Source organism: Drosophila willistoni (assembly GCF_018902025.1).
Source record: "Drosophila willistoni isolate 14030-0811.24 chromosome 2R unlocalized genomic scaffold, UCI_dwil_1.1 Seg200, whole genome shotgun sequence".
NCBI classification, from domain to species: Eukaryota; Metazoa; Arthropoda; class Insecta; order Diptera; family Drosophilidae; genus Drosophila; species Drosophila willistoni.
Window position 1 is genome coordinate 2,240,966 of NW_025814051.1, and position 23,574 is coordinate 2,264,539.

General features: G+C 31.7%; 3 protein-coding genes across 5 annotated transcripts; all 3 read left to right on the forward strand.

The window, feature by feature from the left end:
* Positions 1-140: 140 nt before the first annotated feature.
* LOC6641616 (putative tRNA pseudouridine synthase Pus10) lies at positions 141-1,822 on the forward strand. Its single transcript, XM_002064515.4, has 2 exons — positions 141-354; positions 417-1,822. Exons 1-2 carry the CDS (start codon positions 235-237, stop codon positions 1,788-1,790), a joined length of 1,494 nt encoding a protein of 497 aa, XP_002064551.2. The 5' UTR covers positions 141-234; the 3' UTR covers positions 1,791-1,822.
* Positions 1,823-2,108: 286 nt separating this feature from the next.
* LOC6641615 (nicotinate phosphoribosyltransferase) lies at positions 2,109-19,957 on the forward strand. Of its 3 annotated transcripts, XM_023175441.2 has the most exons (11): positions 3,751-4,179; positions 6,116-6,286; positions 6,348-6,474; positions 8,265-8,348; positions 8,435-8,562; positions 11,402-11,542; positions 12,239-12,410; positions 12,838-13,209; positions 16,622-16,887; positions 16,948-17,357; positions 18,934-19,957. In XM_023175441.2, exons 1-11 carry the CDS (start codon positions 4,083-4,085, stop codon positions 19,009-19,011), a joined length of 2,046 nt encoding a protein of 681 aa, XP_023031209.1. In that variant the 5' UTR covers positions 3,751-4,082; the 3' UTR covers positions 19,012-19,957. The 3 variants fall into 3 exon arrangements, with proteins under 3 accessions (XP_046866906.1, XP_023031209.1, XP_002064550.2); XM_047010950.1 differs by lacking the exons at positions 16,622-16,887; positions 16,948-17,357; positions 18,934-19,957 and adding exons at positions 2,109-2,333; positions 14,897-15,012 and having other exon boundaries at positions 3,823-4,179; XM_002064514.4 differs by lacking the exon at positions 12,838-13,209 and having other exon boundaries at positions 3,823-4,179.
* Positions 19,958-21,640: 1,683 nt separating this feature from the next.
* Positions 21,641-23,207, forward strand: LOC6641614 (tubulin-specific chaperone C). The gene is made up of 2 exons (XM_002064513.4): positions 21,641-21,846; positions 21,921-23,207. Exon 2 carries the CDS (start codon positions 21,947-21,949, stop codon positions 23,054-23,056), a length of 1,110 nt encoding a protein of 369 aa, XP_002064549.1. The 5' UTR covers positions 21,641-21,846; positions 21,921-21,946; the 3' UTR covers positions 23,057-23,207.
* Positions 23,208-23,574: the final 367 nt, after the last annotated feature.

The following is a 23,574-nucleotide window of genomic DNA, read 5'->3' on the forward strand; positions in this document are numbered from 1 at the left end:
ACACTTCAGGCAAATTTATAAGATAACGCACGAAACTGATATTTTAATGACGTCACATATTAGAGAAGGTGCAAGGTGTAAGTTAATTCCTGACGTAGTCAAAACAAATGTTAATACCCGGCTTTGCTCTATCTTCTGTCTTTTTTGTTATGGTAAACACTCGATTAGCCATCCACGTTGTTTGGTTTCTTTTTAAATAATTGTTTTAAAAACATAAAACTCTAAAAGAAAACTATGAAGAACCAAGAGCTCGTCGACTATTTATCATCATTTGGTGTTTGCCGCATATGCCAATTGCGATATCTTAAGGCGCGGGGCTCTGAATACCGCGATGTAAAGAAAACATTTCAAAAGGTAAAGGATTCTAAAGATTAGTGATAATTTAAAATTAAGAAATTTAAAATTTTTTCCTCAAGCTGGAAGTAACAGTGGATGATTTGGATAATGACGACGATGATGAACTAAAACAAGAACCTGTTAAAAAGCCACGTTTAGCCAATTGTTCGCTGTGCCTGGGCTTATTCTCGGACAGTTTTCAACAGGATTTAATTTCACGGATCTTGTCTTCAGATTTTGCAAAATATGAAAATCAGAGTATAGTGCTGGCAATAAGTATGCCGCTGACATTGCAAATACGTCAATTATCTATGTGGTTTGCCTTACAAAGAAAATTTGGCTCACCGCCCATCGATCAGAATTCCTCTCCAGATGTTCCAATCAAGGAGGCTGTCAAATTGATTCTACATCCCATAATTTGTAAGCAATTGGGCAAGGAATATGATGCTAATGGTTTAATGATTAACATAGAACTCAAGCATATGGTGGAAAAGGATGAAGTTGATAAATTGACCAAATTACAACAAGAAGCCTTTCCACCACACAGGAATCAGAAGCGTATCGAAATCTCTCGGGGATTGCTGGAGAAGCAATATCAACCATCTAGAATTAAATTGGAATTATTTGAGAAATACTTTACTATACCACCAACGACAGAGGCAGAGCCTCTGCAGCTTGAATCTATCACCCTAACCGGACCCATCGTTTGTGTGGCTGGACGTTATCGTAAATTGAGCCGTGAATTATCCCACACTCCCTGGGTACTCAATGGTCAGCGACAAATGGAGGATAGTATCGAAGAGATCATAATACGTAATATATCCCAACATTTTACAGAGGAACAGGGCAATATAACTTTTATGTCCAGCGGACGAGAAGATGTTGACGTTAGATGTTTGGGCAATGGACGACCTTTCGTTTTGGAAATTCCCAATGCGTTGCGGCTAAGTTTATCTAAGCAAGTTGCCTACGAAATGGAACAATCTGTAGACAAGTCCAACAAGGTATCCATTCGAGATCTTCAAGTAGTACCACGTGATCAAATAACCTACATTAAGACAGGTGAAGAACAGAAAAAGAAACACTATCGAGCCTTGTGTGCTCTTAAGGAGCCTGTCACATTGGAAATCTTGGAAAAATTACAAATTTCCGAACCATTTGACATACAACAAAAAACCCCCATACGTGTCCTGCATCGTCGTCCGCTCCATACTCGTCCACGGACTATTTATAGTCTTAGGGCAAGAGTCCAGCGTGACAATTTGAAATCTTTGGTTATCGACATAGTCACTCAAGCTGGCACTTATGTCAAGGAGCTGGTTCATGGGGAATTTGGACGAACAAATCCTTCAATATCATCCATTATAGGGAAACCTATTGATATATTGGCATTGGATGTGGAGAGCATTGAACTGGATTGGCCACCACAAGTTAATAATGCTGTTGAAAATTAATAAAGAACACTTGTTGATTATTTGTTACACAATTGGATGTTTTAATAGTTTTCGATTTCAGGATTTTAACTCCCAGATCTTTTAAAGAATATATTTATCCATTTTAAGTAATATTAATCCATTCTTTAATATTGAGCTTGAAAATTTTAAAAGAATTATATTTTAAGTTCAAGTCGCCTGTTGCTTGAAGCGCTTAAAATTGCGCCAAATGCTGACATCGATAACCGATAGCGTTGCTCCGACAACGCTGATAACGATATTAAATCGCCATGTTGCTCCGATAACATATCGACAGGCTGCTCCGCCCTACCGATAACATAATAATACAAATAGCTGGAGTGTGCGCGCATTAGAGGAATGTTAGTTTATAGTTTGGTTTTTAATGAAAATAAAACAAAACGGTGAAATAAATCGTTCGAATTCAAATCAAAGTTTGTTAACACAGTTAAGCAATGTGCAAATAAAATAAATCAATTTATGATAAAAGCAATCAAAAATAGAACAAAGTATTTTTGAAATTCGTTCCAGGTGTGAAACTTGTGGGTGTGTGTGTGTGTGATGCTATAATTAAATGATAAAATATAAATAAACCACAGCGGGCAAATTATGAATTAAAACTAAGTTGAATTGCATAGAAAGTGAATGTGGGGCATAGTGTAGAATGACATAAAAGCGGGAGAAAATGCGCTTGTGATTGCATTACAATTTCTAAAAACCACGCCCACCCTTCTAACAGTGAATGAAACAATTCGCCTCTTGACCTTCATGAAGGTGGCTTCATGCAGCCCAGCAGCAGCAGTAGCAGCAACACGTTGTGTGTAATCAATAAGAATCAGCAAGCAGCAGCGATGTTGGCGGCGGCAGCGACATCTGCCGAAATAAACAAACCCCCTTTATGACCGGCTGCTAGGGGTAACCATCAACAACAACAACAACAACAAATTGTTCTCCCTACTATCAAAAGCAACAACAACAAAACTGCAATCAGTTTACCCGCTTTCGTTCGCTCTCCTTCTCTCTCTTTCGCTCTCTCATTTTGCCACTCTTTCGGCTTGCAGCTACATACAGTGTATCAAATCCATTAAAAAGCTTTTAAGAAGTAAATGGAGTTTCTTAAATTTACCATTGATAAAAGCCAAGGCTAAACCCAGGGGAACCTGTACGAAATATAAAAATGAAATAGCTGAAATTAAAAATTTAAAGTGGTTTCTTATATACTCATATCGCATACGCCACGTTCTCCTCTTGTTTCATAAACAGAAACAATTATATTCATTTTATTAATTTCCCTTTGACTTATCACAGAGATTTACATATATAAAAGTAAAAAAATTTACATTTTAAAAGATAAACTATTATTAGGACAAAAAAAATACAGTTTTCCAGTTAAAACCTTTATAAGAAAAGTATCTATTCTTGGCAAATAGCCATTAAATCATTGTACAGAAACTTTCCCAAATACAAATCCTCATGTTCACACCTATTAATCTATGAATGTGGCCATAAAATTAACAAATCTATTTGCTTGATAATATTTTCCAAAATATTGTCCTTCGAATGTTCCTTAATGGCACATAAAATTATTTTCAGAAATTAAAATTCAATATTTGAAATTTTTAATTAAATTTTCATGACATTTGCCACACTGTACGCTGCCGCTGCCGCTACTGCTGCTCACTAAAGTTAACTCACTCACCAGGCCAGACCAGGCGGCCAAATCATCAGTTGAGCTTCAAACGCTTAGCGGAAAAGTTTTGTCTATGCGGTCTAAATAAATAATTTATCTATCTATCAGCGACGATAAGCGTGAAGAATCAAAAGTGTTGTTTGTCGTGATCAAAAAAATAAAAGTGTGTTATCATAATTTGTATGCCGGCTGAATGACCCAGTCATTCGTCTTGAATGACTGATAAGAATAATTAATTTCATAATCATTGTAGTTTCGTTTTTGCATTGTGAAGTGTGAATCTGTTTTCTCTCTTTTTGCGTTTTATTCTAAATGTTAAACTATTTCAACACTATTCGTATACAGGGTGCTCCTCTTACGTCATCATCTCTAGGCGAATTGAAAAACTGTTTTATATACATATAGAGTTCAACGCCTTTTAGTCAGATCATCAACAAAAACAAATTAATTAATTAATTTATAATTTGGCACATTTATTGCTAATACGCCTCGTGTGCTCGTGCTCTTTAATAGAATCAGCAAAAAGAAAAAAAAAATAAAAAAATATATACAACAAGACAAACAACAACAAAAACAATACCAACAAATAACTGATTGTCGTCATCATGAATGACCGTGAATTGGGTTGCAATTCAGGCGGTGGCCAATTTATGGATCGCGGGCGTATGAATCAAAATGGTGTCGTTCAGCCATTACTTACCGGTAAGTTTCTTAGACCAAGGTCAAACAATCAACAAACAAAAAAATTAACTAAAAATTGCATCATGTAATTAAGTTTTATTGGAAAATCGCCATATTAAGTATGTCTATATTTTTTTAATTGACACAAGTTAAAGAACAGGTTAAAGATAAAACTTTCATTTAATTATTTTCTATTCTTAAACTAATTAACTTTTAATAAACTTATTTATTCCAAATTCTTTTCAATTGAATCAAGTAGTTAAATTCAAAAAATGCTTTATTTTGCATGCATTTTCGGTTTAATTACTTTAAAACAAAATTTGTTGTAATTTTTAAAAATTTGTAAGGAATTTTGCATCTACTTTGTTAATTGTACACCATTGTGGTTACATCGTTTTAGCTTTCATTTGATTTTTTTTTTGTACGTTTGGAATTTTGTTTTCATTTATAACATACAAAGTTTCACTTTTTAAACATTAAACTATTGTTTTGAGAATCAGATACCAGAATCATATATCCTTCTAATAAATAACGTTGCGTTAAATTCATATTCAATGCAAATATTCTGATTTAATAGGGAGGGCTTAAGCATTTATGGTATGGAATGGAATGGTTCATAACCTCAAAAACTGGCGAAAACCGTCTTCTTTTGTGTTTGTAGGTTAGGATATCTCCTAAGCTTGAGTCAATTTAAACTTTGATGCTACATAACTTGAAATATTGGCAAAAAAGCCTTCTTTGTGCTCTTTTGAGTTAAGATATCTTCTATTCAACGCACCTCAGCCGGTTATAGATGTATACTATAATTTCAAAATCGGCGTTTTTGAGCTTTTTATTAAATGTTTCTGTATATATTTTAACATTTAAAAGCCTTTTCCAAATTTCAATACTAATTAAGAATACATACATATATATTAATCTCTGAGAGTTATTTTCAAATTTCGTCATTTGTAATAAGTAATAATATATTCCTATCCAAGTTTACTTTCAATTTCTTTTCGATTCCAAAATGTATATATGTATGTACTTAGTCACCATTTTGCCAATCATTAGTCTGACATTTAGTGTTTACATTTCTTTTAGACAATTTGGCGCTTTCGGTTTTCAGGTCTAAGTTATTTTTAATTTCGATATACATATGTATATATAAACTCAGACAACAACAAATATATAAACAGAATGCCAGGCTAACTTTGGATAAAGTGTGTTTAAAGTGTTTACACCCTTTTGCAAATATTTGTGCTGAGTTTATTTGACGAAACATAATAAAAGGGTAATTATTATCTATAATATCAAACCTCAACCTGCGCCCACAAAAAGAAGATTAGATAAAAATCGCAAAAATTTGGTGTACAATCATAAATTACCTCTATGGGGTAATTTTGGGAATTCTTTAAGTGTATTGAAATTGATTTGTGGAACTGTTGAAAGATTGAGTAACGTTTGTTTTTAATGTTTTTAAAGCTCCCAACAACAAAATCCACACAAAATTTGAATTTTTGTGTAACTTTACCTACATTTTATATTTATTGTTATTAAATATTCTTCATTTATTTTATTTTTATATGTATCGAGTTTCTTTTGAAGAATTATTTCAGGCTTGTTACCAAAATGTATATACCCTTAGATTAGACCAAAAAGTATAAGTATATTGGGTCTTTGCACTTAGATAAGAATTTGCATTTCATTTCGCTTCTTTTTTTTTATTTTTATTTTGTGTACCTTTATTTTTTTTGTTGTATATTTGTTTGTGGCGTTTAATTGCCTACACTCACTCGTACAAATACACGCGTCATGAACTTTGAGCGTGTATCTTATCTGAGCATGTGGGTTAATTTTTTGTTACTCCCATACAAATGCATATATCTATATATATAAATATATATATTTTTTTGTTTTCGGTTATATTGCACAGTCATAAAAACAAAAACGTTCATTTTTATTTCTATGTCAACAGATTTGTATCAAATTACAATGGCCTATGCATACTGGAAATCGGATAAAACCGATGATCAGGCTGTTTTCGATTTATTCTTTCGCAATAATCCATTCCATGGTGAATTTACCATATTCGCCGGCCTCGAGGAATGCCTTAAATTTTTGGATAGCTTCCATTATTCCCAAAGCGGTGAGTAAATGTGTTTGAATCATTTCTTTGATAGCTAATCTTGAAATTGTATTTGTTTCAGACATTGAATACCTAAAGCAAACATTACCCGAGGGCATTGAGAATGAGTTTTTTGAGTACTTGGGTAATCTAACAGCACGAGATGTCACCTTGTATGCCATTGATGAGGGCACTGTAGCCTTTCCACGGTTAGAATACATGTTACGATTAATGTAGATATAGGATAAGATTAAATATAGTTCTGGCTAATAGTAAGAAATTAGGTATTTCCTTCTCTTATTCATACGTTAATTTTTGATGATGTAACCAATTTGTCCAACATGAGGGTAATGACCCTAAATTAGGGCCGTGAATATTATAACTACAAGGAAAATTACAGGGTTAAGGTAATTGTAAGCTAAAACATTTGTTTTATATGAAAGATATAGACTTACATGTGTACATATATAAGTAGGCATGGTCAGATCCAGCGGCGGGTTGACTGTAATATCGGAATTGGATATATTTTGAAGACCCGTTCATGTCTTTTAATATAAAGGGGGCATTTGTTAACGACTTGAGAAAAACTAGCATAAGTTCGTTAGGTTAATAATTTGCAATTAGACTTCGCCATTACTGTCAATTGTTGAAATTCTATATACTATCATCTATAAATTGTGAAAATAATATACATTATACTTTAAAAAAAGGTGAACTAACTTCTTATAGTTATCTTAATCATATCTAAATCAGAAAAAATATAATTTTTGTACTTTTCAGTAATAATTTTGGCTATCTATAAGATTTCGAAATATGTCTGGGGAGATTGTAGTCTTTGGTAAAAATTAAAGTTTAAATATATCATTCCAAATGATTTATTTGATTGCATTTAAGTATCGACTCATGTTAACCATGATATATGTGTGAAAAAAAAACAAAAGTTTCGAGTCTTATTACACTGATTCCAGGTTGATTTATGTTGATTCTAAATTGAGTTATTAATGAATAGTAAAGTCATAATGACTAAGAATATGAAGGTAACACAGGCCGACAAAACTTAGACCCAGAGAACTGATTACAATTTTCTAATAAATTATAGTAATTTATATTCAAATTATAGGATATTCCATAAACACATAACAAACCATAACATAAACATTTTTGGATCATTTAACAAACAAATAACATTGTTTAAAAATATAGCATTTGCCCTTTCAAAATCAATAAAAAATAAACATAAAAGTTGTTGTTTTAAATAGTATTTATTAAATATAACTTCGATATAACTTGAGAAATAGGATAGTTTAAATCTCAAATATAGTCGCCATTTTAATTTTTCAAAAGCGGGCACAGCAAAGCTTGGCAGGGTTTCTAGAAATAAACTAAAAAAAACATTAAAGCCAGAAAAACCCTCTAATTTTCAGCTAGGATATTAGCTAGCATATACAAATACAACTGTACTTCTGCATATTAAAATGACGTATAACTATTTGTTAGCAACAAAAAATAAAGACCTAAAGTATGTATTTTTAAGTCTTCAACATCTCAATAAATGTATTTATTGTTTAAAAATGTCAGTTCCCTGCTCATCTCATTCCCATCCCCTTCCCATCCCATTCCCACCCCATTCCCTTCCCTTCCCATTACCATCAGTTCCCTTCCCATATATCGCCATTAGATTTTAAGATGATAGTTATGAATATTATAGTATTATATTATCTTTGGACTATTTACTAAGTTTAGATCACATTAAATGAGTAAATATATAAGAATTTCTTTTATTTTTATAGCTGGGCAAGAAATAGAACACATTGTAGGCATAAAATATGTAATCTCTATGATAAATTTTTTGCTTAATAATAGGTAGAAATAATTAAGTATGATAACTAATCTCTTTTTTATATACCCTAATATGAAACTCAGACGAAAGTTGATAAATATTTGTTGATATTATAAAAACCTCTAATCTTTTGTTGGCATTTTATTTTGTTTTTTGCAGGGTACCAATTATAAAAATAGAAGGTCCTCTCATTATAGTACAACTATTGGAAACAACGCTTCTAACATTGGTTAACTATGCCAGGTAATAAAATAAATTGATTTATCCCAAGTCAGTTGACTCATTTGACCTAGTTATTAATCATTTACTTACTTGTTTCTTTCTTTTAGTTTAATGGCCACCAATGCTGCCAGATATCGCATGGTGGCTGGTAAACATGTAAAACTATTGGAATTTGGTTTGCGTCGCGCCCAGGGCCCAGATGGTGGCCTATCCGCATCAAAATACTCTTATACAGGTAAAGCTAAACTTTCACACGCCTCGCGGGACCATGACAAGTAAGGTCAAACCATAAAGGCCCGATACATATGCATATAACATTTTTTTTGGCATTGCCAAATTGCATGCAGACGGCTCATTATCAATTAAAAACGCCAAAAAACGAGGGAGAAAAGCAGCGAAGAATCAAAAGCAAAATATAGTGGGGTTTCCTGCATTGATCGGTTACCGTCTTTGCTGTCCTTTGGTGCCAAGCTCTTGTCATATATTGTGCGCTTTTATGATGTGCTTGCATGCAAAGGATGTGTCACTGTCACAAGCCTGCTCCTTGCACTCCTTCTACCTATAGTTACCATCTCTTCATCTCTTTCCACTGGCACGCCCTCGCTTGTTCTTCCTCAAAGTTCAAGAACGGCTCAATCGGTTCTCTTTCTCTCTCTCTCTCACTCTCTCGCACTCTGTTTGTTGTTTATGTGTTAAACTAAATGCGTCATAAAGCCATAAAGTGGGTGGCACACGCAATATGTCCATGTATGCTCACAATGTATGTATGTACCTAGGTACGTTTGGATTTTGGTTTTGGTATTATTTTTTTTCGGTGCCAGGATAGGTGCCTGGTACCGCCTCTGTCAGTCAACTTTCAATTTGGTGCTCACACATCGTAACTTCCGAGGAGGAACAAAAAAGCAGAAGAAGTAAATTTCAACGCTAAAAGTTTTTAATGTGCGTTCAATTATATACGTACATATGTACCCGTTGGGTTTTACCCCATTCTTTTTTTGTTGTTGTTTTTTTTCTATATAATCAATATCACGATGTCATGAGTCACGAGCTGTGATAGCTTCAAGGTACCCTTCAAGGGTATCACATTCAATTGTTTTTATTTGAAACATATGATTGTATTCAATTTGTTAACATTTTGTATACCCTTGCTAAGGTTATTATGGAATTACGAACTACATACGAATCCGATTATAACGACGCTCAAGGGACCAACGGTATGTCCGGAAGAAGCTTTAACCCGAAGGAGCCAAGAGAGTTAAGCTGATTATAGCTTATTCAGCCTTAATTGACTCATCTTCATTTTGATCTTGGACGTTTACGTCACTGTCCTGACCAATACACTGTTAACAATATTGTCTTGGGAAGGTTTCCAACAATTCGCCACAACATTCTTAATAGCAATATATTCTTTCATTTGTTTCATTGAAATCGGTAGCTGATTTTTGAGAGCTCTTATCCAAACCAATTAGAGGAATGTCGTTTTCGATTTTAATATCACTTATTCTCATTCTCAACTCATTCTCGAGTTGCTGTTACTGATCAATGGAGCGGAGCCAAAAAAAGAATCGCTCGAAAAGTTTGTCTTCTGAGAATTGTCTCATAATGTGAGTAAGAAATCTCACCCAGCATTTTCTAGAATTTCTTATTATAGTCATAAATGAAATCGTTCTCTAATCATACCCTAATTGTACCTAATCGTACCCTAGCCACGATCCCTCTTGATGGGATGCTTATAACCCATTCATTTAATCAGTTCGAGTCATTTTTTTTAATCATAGACATAAAACAAATATTATGGATGATCCTGCTCGACTTGTTTTGGACTCAAATTTTGCATCATACAATTCGTTTTAAAGTCATATTTATATCAAAAACGATTCTTTTTTAGGTTGTTTTTAAATCTAGTAAGAAAAAAAACTGTTTCAATAAACAAGAGGTCTCAAAATAGACTCACCAAGGTGATTTCTGTTAAAACAATCTTCAAAATGTTGGTTTGGTATATCTTATCGTATTATGGATGAAATGGAATTAATTAATCGGTCGAAACAAGTAAATAAAACATTTTTTAAATGCATTGCCCTATGAGGGTATATGAACTTCGACAGCGCCAAAGTTAGCTTCTATCCACTTCATCATTATCTATTCATTATTTTTATTACTTAGAGAGGACTTATCAAATGCGTCAAGGGCTTAGTAGTCGCCATTTAAAGTCGTCATTTAAGTTATATTATTATCAGAGGCTTGAGGTTTAAGTATTTTTGCATATTGCTTGGAATTTTTTATGAAAAAATTGTACATAATATAAGAGATTTGTATTCTAACTTTAACTCGTGATCGTTTTCGAAGCAGTTTGATTTCATATTTATTACATTTCTTTCGTATAGCTATCATATATTAAGACTTACCATATGGCAAAGCACTTACGCTAACTATTTGTTATCCCAAACTAGTTTAAGCTTCAAAGATCTGATAGGGAAGCAACTTTTGCCATTCTTTTTTCCTTCATTTAGTTATAATTCTTAACTAGTTCAAGCGTTAAAGATACGATATTCTTAATAGATCACTGGGCAGTTGCCATATAGAACATAAGTCCCGTGTCAACTCTGTATCTCTCTCTTGCCCCTTCTGTTGCTTATCAATGCAATTATCACACCATGTCGGAATGATCGTCTTTGCACTGACAATAACCTACCTTGCCCATCTTGCTAGTCATCGAAACTGTACTGGGACTGTAAGCAATCAGTTCAAACGAAGTTCAAATTCAATGCAGAATCACGGGTAATCCGTATCTACGTATTTTCACTGAGAAACAGTAGTTAATTGTAGTGAAACCAAAATTGTTCATAAAATTGTATTTTATGCCAAAAACCAACTCTAGAGTCGATGTCAGAAGCTGTTGATCTGCTGATTGTAGATCTTGTTGGTTCTAGAACTAGCAATTCGGACGACTTGCTTTTCTTCTGGGCTGCTTACGAATTAATAATCTTATACATATTAAGTTCAAGCCGGCTAAGAGCCAAGTCTATTACTATTTGTATTTACAATTATGGTTTGTATTTCTATTTACCTTACAGGTGGCTTTGATGGCACTTCCAATGTCTTGGCTGGTAAACTTTTCAACATTCCCGTGAAGGGAACTCATGCGCATGCCTATATCACTAGTTTTAGTAGCGTTGGCGAGTTGAAAACGCGTCTACTAAAACATAAGCAAACGGGTAAGTGTTAATTAAATTAGGAGGGCTCATAAAGATGAAGAAACATATATTTTTAATACTCAGAGAGGCTCATAAATTGGTGATTCTCTAAATTCTAATAATTGAAACTTGATAGTTAAGCACTAAAATATTTTTGATTCATAACCAAAAACTAAATATTTTAGAATGTAGATATTTAAAATGAACTAATATACAAAAAAATTAAGAAGTTAAGAAGAAAACAACGAAAAATAGTAAAATCGTATATATGTATGTAGCTTCACCATTTTGTATGCGATATTTGTCAAAAATTCTAATACTCTATACTTTAGTATGCAGTAACAATAAATTTGGTTTCATCTCATTTTACATCAAAGTCAACAAATTTCAAAGAAAAAATGAGATTTCAAGTTCTTTTGTCTTTGCGGGACTTTCGGTTTTAGAGAAATAAGCAATACATCTCAAGATGGAACTATCTTTCCTATATCGAATCCAAGAAAAAAGGATTTAAGGTTTTCATATTTCATTTAGTTATTCATTCAAACTCACTAGGTTACCAGTATTTCAAGAACTAGAGCTGATGCGAAAAGAACTTACTGCAGATACGAGACCAGCAGTTGAAATTTGTAGACAACTGTATAAAAAGATCATGCAAGAATGAACAATTATGATTCTGTTGTCCCGTGTTAATATCTACACTTTTATTTTTTTTTACAGGCATTATGGAGGATTTGTTAGAGCATGCCATACGACACCGTCAGATGCTATCGCATGTCCTTGATGTTTCGACGGAGGAGTCAAGTGAAGGCGAATTGGCTGCCATGGTGTCATATGCCATTGCATTTCCGGATGGCTTTATGGCCCTTGTCGATACGTATGATGTTAAGAGGTATTTCGCTTTTAGGCAGATTCTCTCGGAACGGTTTTGGTTTTTGAGTTTTCGAGTTGTATTTTGTTTTTTTTTTCATATTCCTGTTTGATTTTAGTTTCGCCCACCTTTCTCTCTCCTTCCCCCGACCCCTTCCAGACATTTTCCTCCCTGAATATATATATTTTCGTGTGTTATTTATTTTTTATTTTTTGTTTGAGAAGTTTTAATATTAACTATCATATATAATAACTTGTTGTAACTGTCAGCTTGCACTCAATATGTCTTATATAACATTATTATTTGTGTTTTTGAATTTGAATTTTGAGATTTAAATTTTTGAGTTTTTTTTTTTCTAACTTAGTTTAGTTTTTTTTCCGTTCGTTTGTTTGTTTGTTTTACTTTTTGCGTTCTTTCCAAGTAATAATCAAAAGTATTTTTGTAACAGCCGAGAAACAGAACAAATTACACAATTATCATCATCAGTTTCATCAGTTAAAACTGATATCAACAACAGTTCAACAATAACAACAACAACAAAAGCAACAACAACAACAACAAAAGCAACAACAGCTCCAACAACAAGTAAAAATGGTTTTAGCAAATTATCAAATGGACATAATAAAATCAAAATCAATGGTCATAAGACCCTAGAAAATGGTCAACAAAATGGTAACCATAATGGTAGTAGCCTAACCATTAAAGAGCCAAATCAAATTGTTTCAACTTCAATCATCACACCAACAACAACCACAACAAAAACAACAGCTTCGTCGAATGGTTCAGCATACCTACCAAAATATGTCGAGAAGTCATTCAGGTAAATTCGCAAAAAAAAAAAAAAAAAATCAATTTCAGTTAGGCAACAACAGAAAACAAAGCGAGATTCTAACATAATAACCCTCAGGAAACTGAACACGGCAATCCGTAGTTTATATATTCTTGCAGTTCCTTAACTTAAAAACTCAAATGTCGTTCAAGATCTTGGATTTATTTGAATTAGAATTAGAAAAGTCATTAATTTTAGTGAGTAAGTTGAGTTAGAATTGAAAAGGAATTATATTTTGTTTAGTTTGGATGAATAGTTCTCAGCAGAAAGGAAGTTTGCTTCAGAATTATAACATCACATTCTTGTATTCAGATATACCAAAAATCTTTGTGAAATTCGTAAATTCCATATGTGTTTGTCATAGATTTTCTATAAATTTATTAAGGCAATTAGATAATTAACTGAAATTAAGGAATTAAAAGAATTTTATGGGCAAGAATCATTGTGAAATTGTAACGATTGGAATATTTAAAAAAGTTGTAAAATATATCTTTATAGAGTTTTCAAATTCTATAATGAAAGATATACATAGTAGGAAAAGTCTTCATGAAGAATTAGAAGAATACGAATCTTTCTTTAGTTGCGATTAGTAATTAAAAGAACAAGAAATCTTTTTTAGTTTTTTAGTAAATAACAAGATTCCAAAAATGTTGTAAATTGTACAACATATCTTTATAAACTTTCCGAATTGGGCTTTATTATTTGGCCTATGATTATATTTTAAATACCTATTCAAATGACCATTCAATTTTGTCGGTGTAGAGCTTAACTTTTTGAATCGAAATAAGACGAACTTGATTTAGCTGATCTCAAAATGTAGATTGTTGTTTATACGATTTCAATGATTCATTCATTAATCTTTATGATTGTTTTTTTGATTGTGATTTTATAATAAAAGAATGTATTAAAATAAACATTTAGTTTATAAAGATAAGTACTAAATAAGTATAAGTTTATACTCTGAACAAGTTTTAAGGTTTACTGCAAGAATATAATAAGAGAGTTTTCATTTCCTTTATTTTATTTTTTTTTCGAATTCTAAAGTCTTTCAAAACATAATCATTTAATCATCTACTAACCTCAGGTATTTTTTATTAGTATATATTTATTTCAAACAATAATTTTTCGGTTAAGGCTCTTCTTCTCTGCATGGTTATGTCATCTGCATCAATCGATATTCATTATATAACAAAACAACAAAATTGCTACTAAATTCAAAATTTAAGTAACATATATGTACATGCCTATATATACATACATACCATATACATATATGTAAATATATATATATATATATTCATGTATTTGAATGTGCTTTCTATGTTAACAACAAGTAAAATTGGCCTCCCAACACTCAAAAAATAAGGTGACTCAATCAAACAAGAATTTCAGGTGATGTGCTTTTTTTGTTAACTACTAAATTTTTCCCTATATATTTCTTTTATTTTGCTATAATTTTCTTTGACTAACCCTACTAATTAAATGCCTTTTTTTTCTCTCAATTTTCCATTAATATTTATTAATACATTTTAATGGCACCTTTCAAAACTAAACTCCAATTTCATTTTATCCTTCTTCATTTTCATTTTTTATGTTTTTTTCATTTGTTTTTTTTTTCAAAATTTTCTTTATAATTTCTTGTCTTTTTTTTCCAAATTATATGTGTGAATTTAAAAAGATTAAACATTAATCTCAATCAGAATCAGCTTGAAAGCAAATCAAGAACAATAAATACAATATAAATCCATCTAACATAAGATTATAAAATGACTTCCCGGCACTATTTTGGCAGAGGTATGTAAAACGCATCGTCAACAATCAACTCAAAAAACTATTACCAAAAAATAAAAAAACAAAACAACCAAAAACAACAAAATATGCATTGTCTCATTCATTAAACCAAATGAAACCGTTAACGATAAGAGGAAAATTTGTATTAATTCAGGGAAAATTCATTTAAACATTTGATTCAGTTTAAAAACATTTTCTTAGTTTTTCATAAAAAAGCTAAAAATCTTACAATTAGACAAATTGTTATCAAAACGCAATTATTTTAGAAATAATTTTTTTTTTATCCAATATCCAAAATTATTTTATATTTCTTAATAAATTGCAATGAATAATAAATAATAAATATTTTTATATTTCTAATTAAATTGCTTTATACAAAATTATATTTGATTAAAATTAGCAATTTTTTTTAAAAAGATTTCCAACTGAATTTTTTTTAAAACTTAAATATGTAACATTTTTTTTTTAGTGTTTTGGTTTTTATTGGTTGTAAAATTTTTCAGTGTTTTGGAGAATATTCCAAAATTTTTGTTATTTAAATAAAAAAAAATTGAGTATTAAAATTAGAATACTAAATTAATACAAAAACTTTCAACTTTAAAATTTATATCAAGTTTTCTGCAGTAAAAATTTCTAAATTAAAAATTTTAAATTAAAATAACTTTGAGCCTGTGTATGCAATAGATTGAAATCAAATGGGTCACAAAAATGAATATCAATGATAAAAATAATTAATACGAAATTTAAGAAAACTATTCTAAATCTATAAGTTTATAGATTTCAGTTGAAACGAATTTAGAATTTTCTCTGATTTTATCTCTAACGTTAACGGTTTCTTATCAAAAAAAATCGTGTTATGCATACAAAAAGTACATACACTCATACATATACACACATACACTGAATCAATCAAATGTATTCATAAAACACGCCCCCCTTTCTTTTACGCCCCAACTTCTAACAGATTATCAACTATATTTACGTTTGTCCATATGTCCCACAAAAAAAAAAAAGAACATTTGTTTAATTGAACGATTTTCGTTTTACTATTTGTTTTTGGGTCTAATATCATTTTGATTTACCAATTTGTTCCTGTTGTTAAATGTATATAGTTATAAATATATATAAATATATTACAAATATATATTAAAAAACAAAGCGTCCGAGAGAGCACACTGCATGGCTTTCAGTAATCGAAGCTCCAAAAACTAGGCCTAAAAAAAAACCTAGAAAATTCTTAAAGCTAAAAAAAAAAAGAAATTAAAAATTGGAAAGAATGTTTTGCGAACGTTTTTTTTACTAGTAACCATTTTTATAGCACATGGAATTGTTCTAGTAGTTAATCGTTTTACTTTGCATTATAGCCATGCCCCACAAATCTCACACAAGCACACGCCCATTTTGTTTTTGTATAACGTTTAAATCACCTTACAACAACTCGCTTTGAAATTAGTGGCAAACGAACAAAGAAACAAAACCAAAAATTGTAAAATTAAATTTGAAAGCAAAAACGTTTTGAATGACAATTTAAATGATTTGTTTAATTAACTTTTCTTTCTCTCTCTCTATCTCTCTCTGTCTCTCTTTTCTTTATTGTGTTGTATCTATCTAGGAGCGGTCTATTGAATTTCAGTGCCGTGGCCTTGGCCTTGAACGATTTGGGTTATCATGCATTGGGCATACGTATTGATTCCGGTGATTTAGCCTATTTATCTTGTCTGGCACGTGAGGCCTTTGAAAAGGTTGCAGAACGCTTCAAGGTACCATGGTTCAATAAACTAACCATTGTGGCCTCAAATGACATCAATGAGGATACCATATTGAGCCTGAATGAGCAAGGACATAAAATTGATTGCTTTGGCATAGGCACACATTTGGGTAAATATCATTTAAAACTAAACTACAACTGATTTTTACCATTGCATCTTTTCTTTTCAGTTACTTGTCAACGCCAACCAGCTTTGGGCTGTGTCTATAAACTAGTCGAGATCAATGGTCAACCGCGTATTAAACTAAGTCAAGATGTCGAAAAGGTTACCATGCCGGGCAATAAGAGTGCATATCGTTTATATAGTGCCGATGGTCATGCCCTGATTGATCTATTGCAAAAAGTTACAGAACCACCGCCGGCGGTGGGACAGAAAGTTCTATGCCGTCATCCGTTTCAGGAATCGAAACGTGCCTATGTCATACCATCGCATGTGGAATCGTTGTATAAGGTCTATTGGAAATCTGGCAAAATATGCCAACAATTGCCCACACTGGAGCAAGTGCGGGAGAAGGTTCAAATTTCTTTGAAGACCCTGAGAAATGATCACAAGCGTACCTTAAATCCAACGCCATATAAGGTTAGAATATATATATTTACACATACAAAACTATTTAGAGTTTATGATAGAGATTGGTTGCTTATACGATAGTGATAAAAAGTGATGAATGTTTTGTTTTAATCTTAAGTGAAGAAATTCTAAGCAGTTGTTTCAAATGTTCAGTTGTGTTCAATTATCTGGATAATTCTGTGTTTTGTAGAGTGAATATAAGTGAGTCAATGAGTATTAAGTGTTCCATGATAACTCTAGCGAATTCAGGAATATCTGATATGGTTTTGTTTTCAGTAGAATAGTCGTTTATTGAGAGTTTCTTAATCTGATATCGAAAAACTATCCCCATATTTTGAATCAGGGCAGAATTTTAAATGATCTGTTATGTGAGTCACGGAACTAGGGCTGTGAAATATTGGAAATTGGAGCCCCCTAAGCAGTTCTAGAATTCGCCTTTTGAAACATTTTAAAATATTTTAAAGTGACCTATTAATAAAAAACCACCTAACATTGTTAATAGACAATTTTAAACTGTCGAGGCACATGAAAAGTTATTCATATATATCAAAGAAATAGGTTGGACCTTGATACTTCGGCGAGAGTATTGTAAAACATATATTTTAGTAAATCTCAACAATAGTTTAGCTTTATATATTTTGTTCCACCTAGTGCTTAGTTCTCAGAAGAAGAGTACTATAACACTTTTAAGACTCGATAATTTTCTGATTTATTTCATAATTTTGGTTTTATTAACCAGAAGAAATAATCGAATAATTGAACTTTTCAAATGAGGCGAATACATTTACATACAGCTGAACTTCAAATGCCTTTAGAAACTTTAAAAACCAACAAAACGATATGATTTTTTTTTTAAACTAAATTTGTCAGATATATTTAAAAAAGAAACTTAAAATATTTACTTTAGTTTTTTTTTCACCAAGAGGCTCTAGCTCGATTTTAAATTACGTTTACAAGTTTTATAAAAATTCAAGCAAAATTCTGTTGCCCTCCGCCTGGGACTGGCTTCATCTCTATTGAAAAGCAACAATATACACAAAATAGTTATAATTTTCACAAAATTTAGCTTTTTACTCGAATTTGTATCCATAAGCGTCATATTTTTGGGATCCTACAATGGCTGAAATTTCAGTTTGGGGATTTGCACAGATATTCACAAAGTTTGTCACATCAGTCTCTAAAACTTGAAGGTGATAGTGATCTATTCATATACAGTGAAACCTTGATATAACGAATCTGAAGGAAACCAGACATTTTCCATTGATTTGCTTCAGGTACTTATCGTTAGTGTTAGTTTTTTCAGGGGACTTTATAAAAATTCGTTATGTTGAGTTTTTCGCAATAACGAAGTTGGTTATCGAGGTTTCAGTGTACTACGATAGAGATAGAGGATTATCCCCATATTGATTTATATTCTTGGCAATTTTATTATTCCCTGTATGCTTTTTGGTATAATCGTTCAGGTAGGAAGAACTAAATCCTACAATTAGTCCTTAAATTGAAGTATTCCTCATCATTACTATCATTCGTCCATTAAGCTTAAATATTATAATTAATTAATTTTCTCTTCTGTCATTTATTTCAGGTGGCCGTCAGTGATAATCTCTATAACTTCATACACGATCTGTGGCTTCAAAATGCTCCAATTGGCGAACTCTCATGATCTATATAAGCAGCCAGTAAACGGCCAAATACACACAATTCCGAAAAAAAATCATCATCAAAAACAAAGAAACAAAAAAAAAGCAAAACACAACAAATATTGTTTACTTAATTTTAACAACAAAATTTCCCAACTCCCATTTTTTATGTATATTTGTTGACAAGATCGCTTCTTCTGGTGGCTTGTATTTTTTTAATAGTCATTTGCTGGTCATATGCATTACTAATTGGAACAGTTTAAGCTTAGTTATTTAGCCATTTGAGCACAAGTTTTTAAATACCTTATACAAAAAAAAAACAAAAACAGAAAAAAACTTAATTACCGATACTTATTTCCATATACAAGTACACATATATGTATGTATAATCCAAATTCTTGAAATGTAAACCATTGTGTAGCTAAGAATTAGATTGGAAAAGCAAATCTTAATTTTAATTATACACATAAACTTAACTTTCCTAAATAGAACAACATAAAACACGCACACATTATCACATTCAGGTATGTGTCCAGGTGCCTTAAAACGAAAAAAGAATAGAAAACAGCAAGAAACGAAACACACACACACACACACATTAGAAAAGAGAAAAGTGAGCATAAACAATCTGTAAAACCAAATTGAATAATGTTGGAAAAAGGATGTATTTAATATATATATACATATACTTATATATTTTTGTTAGTATATAAGTGTTGACAAGTGTTGAATGGAATTTAAAACTATTTAGAAGTACAAATGCTATTTAGTACATTTTGCATGCATACTTAAAGCACACACAGACACACACACACAAACACACACACCTTATTAATAGTAATGTTTATACATATATATTTAATTATAATCAATTGTAAATATGTTCAAAATTGTAAGCCAAATAAGCAATATACACACAATACCCACAAAACTTAGACAGTTATTAAATTGATTGCTTTGAATTGATAATTTCGATATCAGTTTTTCTTTTGTCAGGGGAGATTATTGAGCCAAATATGGACCAGAATCGAAAACTATATCCTTCCGCTTAATATCCCAAATATTATTAACAAAATATGAATTTAGTTTGGCTTAAAGTCGATTGGATTGCACGAACATTGAAATTTAAAACCTTTTAAGTGGTAAACCAAAGCTAAAGCAAGCAGATAATGAGGCTAAATCGGGCTACATCTTAGATTTTGAAAATGTTTGTATTTGTGAAAAGATGTGTTAAGTTGGATTTTACAAGTGTCGAAATTGTCAGGACGTCCCTAAATATCCTTCTAGAGGTAAAGGTCATTTCTATATGATTTGGTGTCGTCAAAGGATTTCAAAGGCAAAAAACCTAACAAAAACAAGTAAAATTTAAAGTTCTTTTGTCGGTAGGGGAAAACATAAAGATAAAGGGATATTTTTTCAATTCAACCCTACAAAAATGATTAAAATTGGATCAGTGATTTCCAAGATATGCCGTAAAATCTAAAATGTAAATCCTAAAAATATGATTTTTGTTTCTAGAAGATTTTTTAGGGATGTCCTGTCAATTTCGAATATGCAGATTTTAATGTTTTAAATTTAATTGAAACCATTTTGGAAATTTTGTCACAGTGTAATTGTTTTTTTGTCTAGGCTGTTTTCTTTTAGCAGTAAATTGTTATTATACTTTTTTGTTTACACTGGAGTTTAAAAAAAAAATTTTTTTACATAGATTTAAAATGGTAAATATAAGTTTCCCGCTGTAAGTCGTTAGATTTTTGCAAAGTAAAAAAAAAATTGTAATATTGTCCACAAGAATCTTTACCAAAAATTTTAATAAAAATTGAGTTAGACACCGAATGGTGTCTTCTGAAGAAATGGTTTTCCACTATTTTTTAAACTAGGGAAAAAGCTTAACTAAATTCTTGGAACTATATTAAAATTTATAAAATGATATGCCCTAGAAGATTGGATATTGCCTGTAAAATCGTTTTGTATTACCCGAAAGCTATATAAAAATATAATTTTACTAATTTTAAAAGCAGTTTTTCCAAAACCATTTTGTTAATTGCTGTGAAATAATAATTTAAAATTTATTAAACGTGGCATCAGCCAATTTTGCGGCAAGGATCTTTAATAGTTTTTTGGCGTAGTTTGTAGTGGATAGTGACACTCATTTTTGAGATATTCAAGGAAAACTACTTTTTAATTTTCTTTAATTCAAACTTTCTTTTCGAGAATCGAAATCTTTCGATAATATTTACAGGGTAACATATTAAGATGTAAAAATTTTTAATATGAAAAAAAAAATTCACAACGGAATGCGAAAGATATTTATTTTTAAAAACTCAAAACGGTGTTGTTCCAAATCTTTTTAACTTATTTTGAAATATTCAGAATTAATGACCCTAAATTATCGTTAAAAACATTCTTGGATACTTGCCGCTAAAAAAGTTTGGGTTCTGTTATCAATTTATTATACTTAAAACTATAATATCATACATTTTCTTCATTAAATATTTAAAGATTCACGAAATTATATATTAAAAGAACGAACTAGTTCTAGTCGGAGTCAAGGGAAAATAGTGCTTATGGCTCATGGCTCGAATACAGGTTTTTGTTGATGTCAGCTGTGTCAAGGAAACATCGATACATTCACCTATCGATAGTGTCATCGATGATTTCTCTCCATAACAATAACAAGTAAGACATAGTAAATTAATATGTTGAGTTTTTAACTCGGTTTTATTAGGTTTTTATTTTTGAACTAACGGAAAATAGACATATACGTAATTTAAGTAATCTCAGGACCTCCACAAAGTATTGGCAGCACAGAATTTGCAGCAACTTAAGTACTTAAAAAACATCTGGCACGGGGCGCGGTAAGTGCAAGGGATGACAAGAGAAGTTGACTCACACAGATTGATTTTTACACTAAAAGATTGATTGATTTCAGTATTGTGGCTAAAGGATTAACAAACAATGGAGGACTCTGTAGATGGGACACGCAAAGATCATGTACTCGATCGTCTCAATAAACGTAACAAGGATCGTCAAAATTATTTGGATGTCAAATTGGAGCAACGTTCGAAAGACTGTATCGAAAATGAGGGTGTTGATTATTTTGCCCAAACTTTCGGGCAACGTGCCTACGACATTGAGCAGAGTATCAAGAGTGTTCAATTGACGAGTGGCGGTGATGCGCCGCCAGCTTTGAATCAATTGACCAAACATTTTGCTGATATCACAATGCAGATACAGGAATTGCAAAACTATTTAACCGCATCCACAATGTTTCTATCGGATTTTAAAATCAAATCTTGTCAAAATATGTTAAATTCATTGACCAGCAGCAGCGATGAGGCACGTCAACGTTTAATACCAAAGAAGAAATTTGGTTTTAGTGGCAAAAAGACAAGTGTGAACGTTAAACAGAAACCTCAATTGATTGACAAACCGGATGCAATGGAGAAATTGGAAACAGCTGAAAAGAAAGTCAAACAATTTGATTGGACCATAGCCAATTCGAAGAATAGACATTTAATCCTATCGGGCGATGATGTCAATGGTCAGGATATAACCATTTCGAATTTAAGTCATTGTCTAATTGAACTGCAAGGTCATCCGGGCTCTGTACAGATCTCCAAGGCCGCCCATTGCACTATACTATGTGGCCCGATATCGAGATCATTTTTTGCCGAACATCTTACAAATTGTACTCTGGCCATTGCCTGTCAGCAATTGCGTTTGCATTCCTCTCAATCCGTATGCATCTATTTGCATGTCACCTGTCGAGCCATTATCGAAGATTCGAATGGCATCGATATAGCTGAATATAATTATGATTATCCAGAGCTGGAGAATGATTACATCAAGTCGGGTTTGAATAAATCCCAAAATAATTATACAGATGTCGCTGATTTCAATTGGTTATCACCGGATATACCGTCGCCCAATTGGACATTGCTCAAAGATTATGCAGCTCCCAATTGGACGGCCCAGAGGCGAGAGTTCCTGTCAAAGCATAATGTTAATGATAATATTCCTCATAATGATAATAATGCAATAGTCAAGGATATATCGATTATATAGTGGCGACATCGGCGGTTATTGTTCTCATTATTGGCCTATGCCCTTGTGATGGCTTGGCTACTTTTGGAAATTCTAATGCCGCCGTTGTCTCAGTATAGCAATTTAACTCGCACTGTGTAAATGAATAACATTTAAGGTATAAATAATAATATTATGCTACGCATAGGATGCTGTTTGTATATGGCTAAACCAAAATTAATACTCTCTTTTTTCCTAAAAATCATAAAAAATGTTGGAAACGCATACAATTTAACAAGTTTCTTTCTTTATTTTACTCAACGTCAGCTGCGTGCATAATGCATTACATGAAATAATTATTAAGTCATTACAGGTTTTTGGGTTATTTATGGTTTTAAAAAGTGTTGAAACTTTTAAGTAACTATTTTTCACTAAATTTTAATATATAAGATCCGAGTAAAATGAAAAAATCTAGTCACTTTTATCACACGATGTGATTTTTCCAAGTTCTGTTTTTTAAAATTAATCATTTTTCGAATTTGTGCAATCTTTTTTTGTAC

Bases quoted from the DNA above. Each gene is read 5' to 3' on its own strand.
- LOC6641616 (XM_002064515.4), top strand. From the start codon at position 235: ATGAAGAACCAAGAGCTCGTCGACTATTTATCATCATTTGGTGTTTGC. The intron at 355-416 runs GTAAAGGATTCT...TTTTTCCTCAAG, and splicing joins TAAAGAAAACATTTCAAAAG to CTGGAAGTAACAGTGGATGA.
- LOC6641614 (XM_002064513.4), top strand. From the start codon at position 21,947: ATGGAGGACTCTGTAGATGGGACACGCAAAGATCATGTACTCGATCGT.
- LOC6641615 (XM_023175441.2), top strand. From the start codon at position 4,083: ATGAATGACCGTGAATTGGGTTGCAATTCAGGCGGTGGCCAATTTATG. The intron at 8,563-11,401 runs GTAAAGCTAAAC...TTTACCTTACAG, and splicing joins ATCAAAATACTCTTATACAG to GTGGCTTTGATGGCACTTCC. The intron at 12,411-12,837 runs GTATTTCGCTTT...TTTTTGTAACAG, and splicing joins GATACGTATGATGTTAAGAG to CCGAGAAACAGAACAAATTA.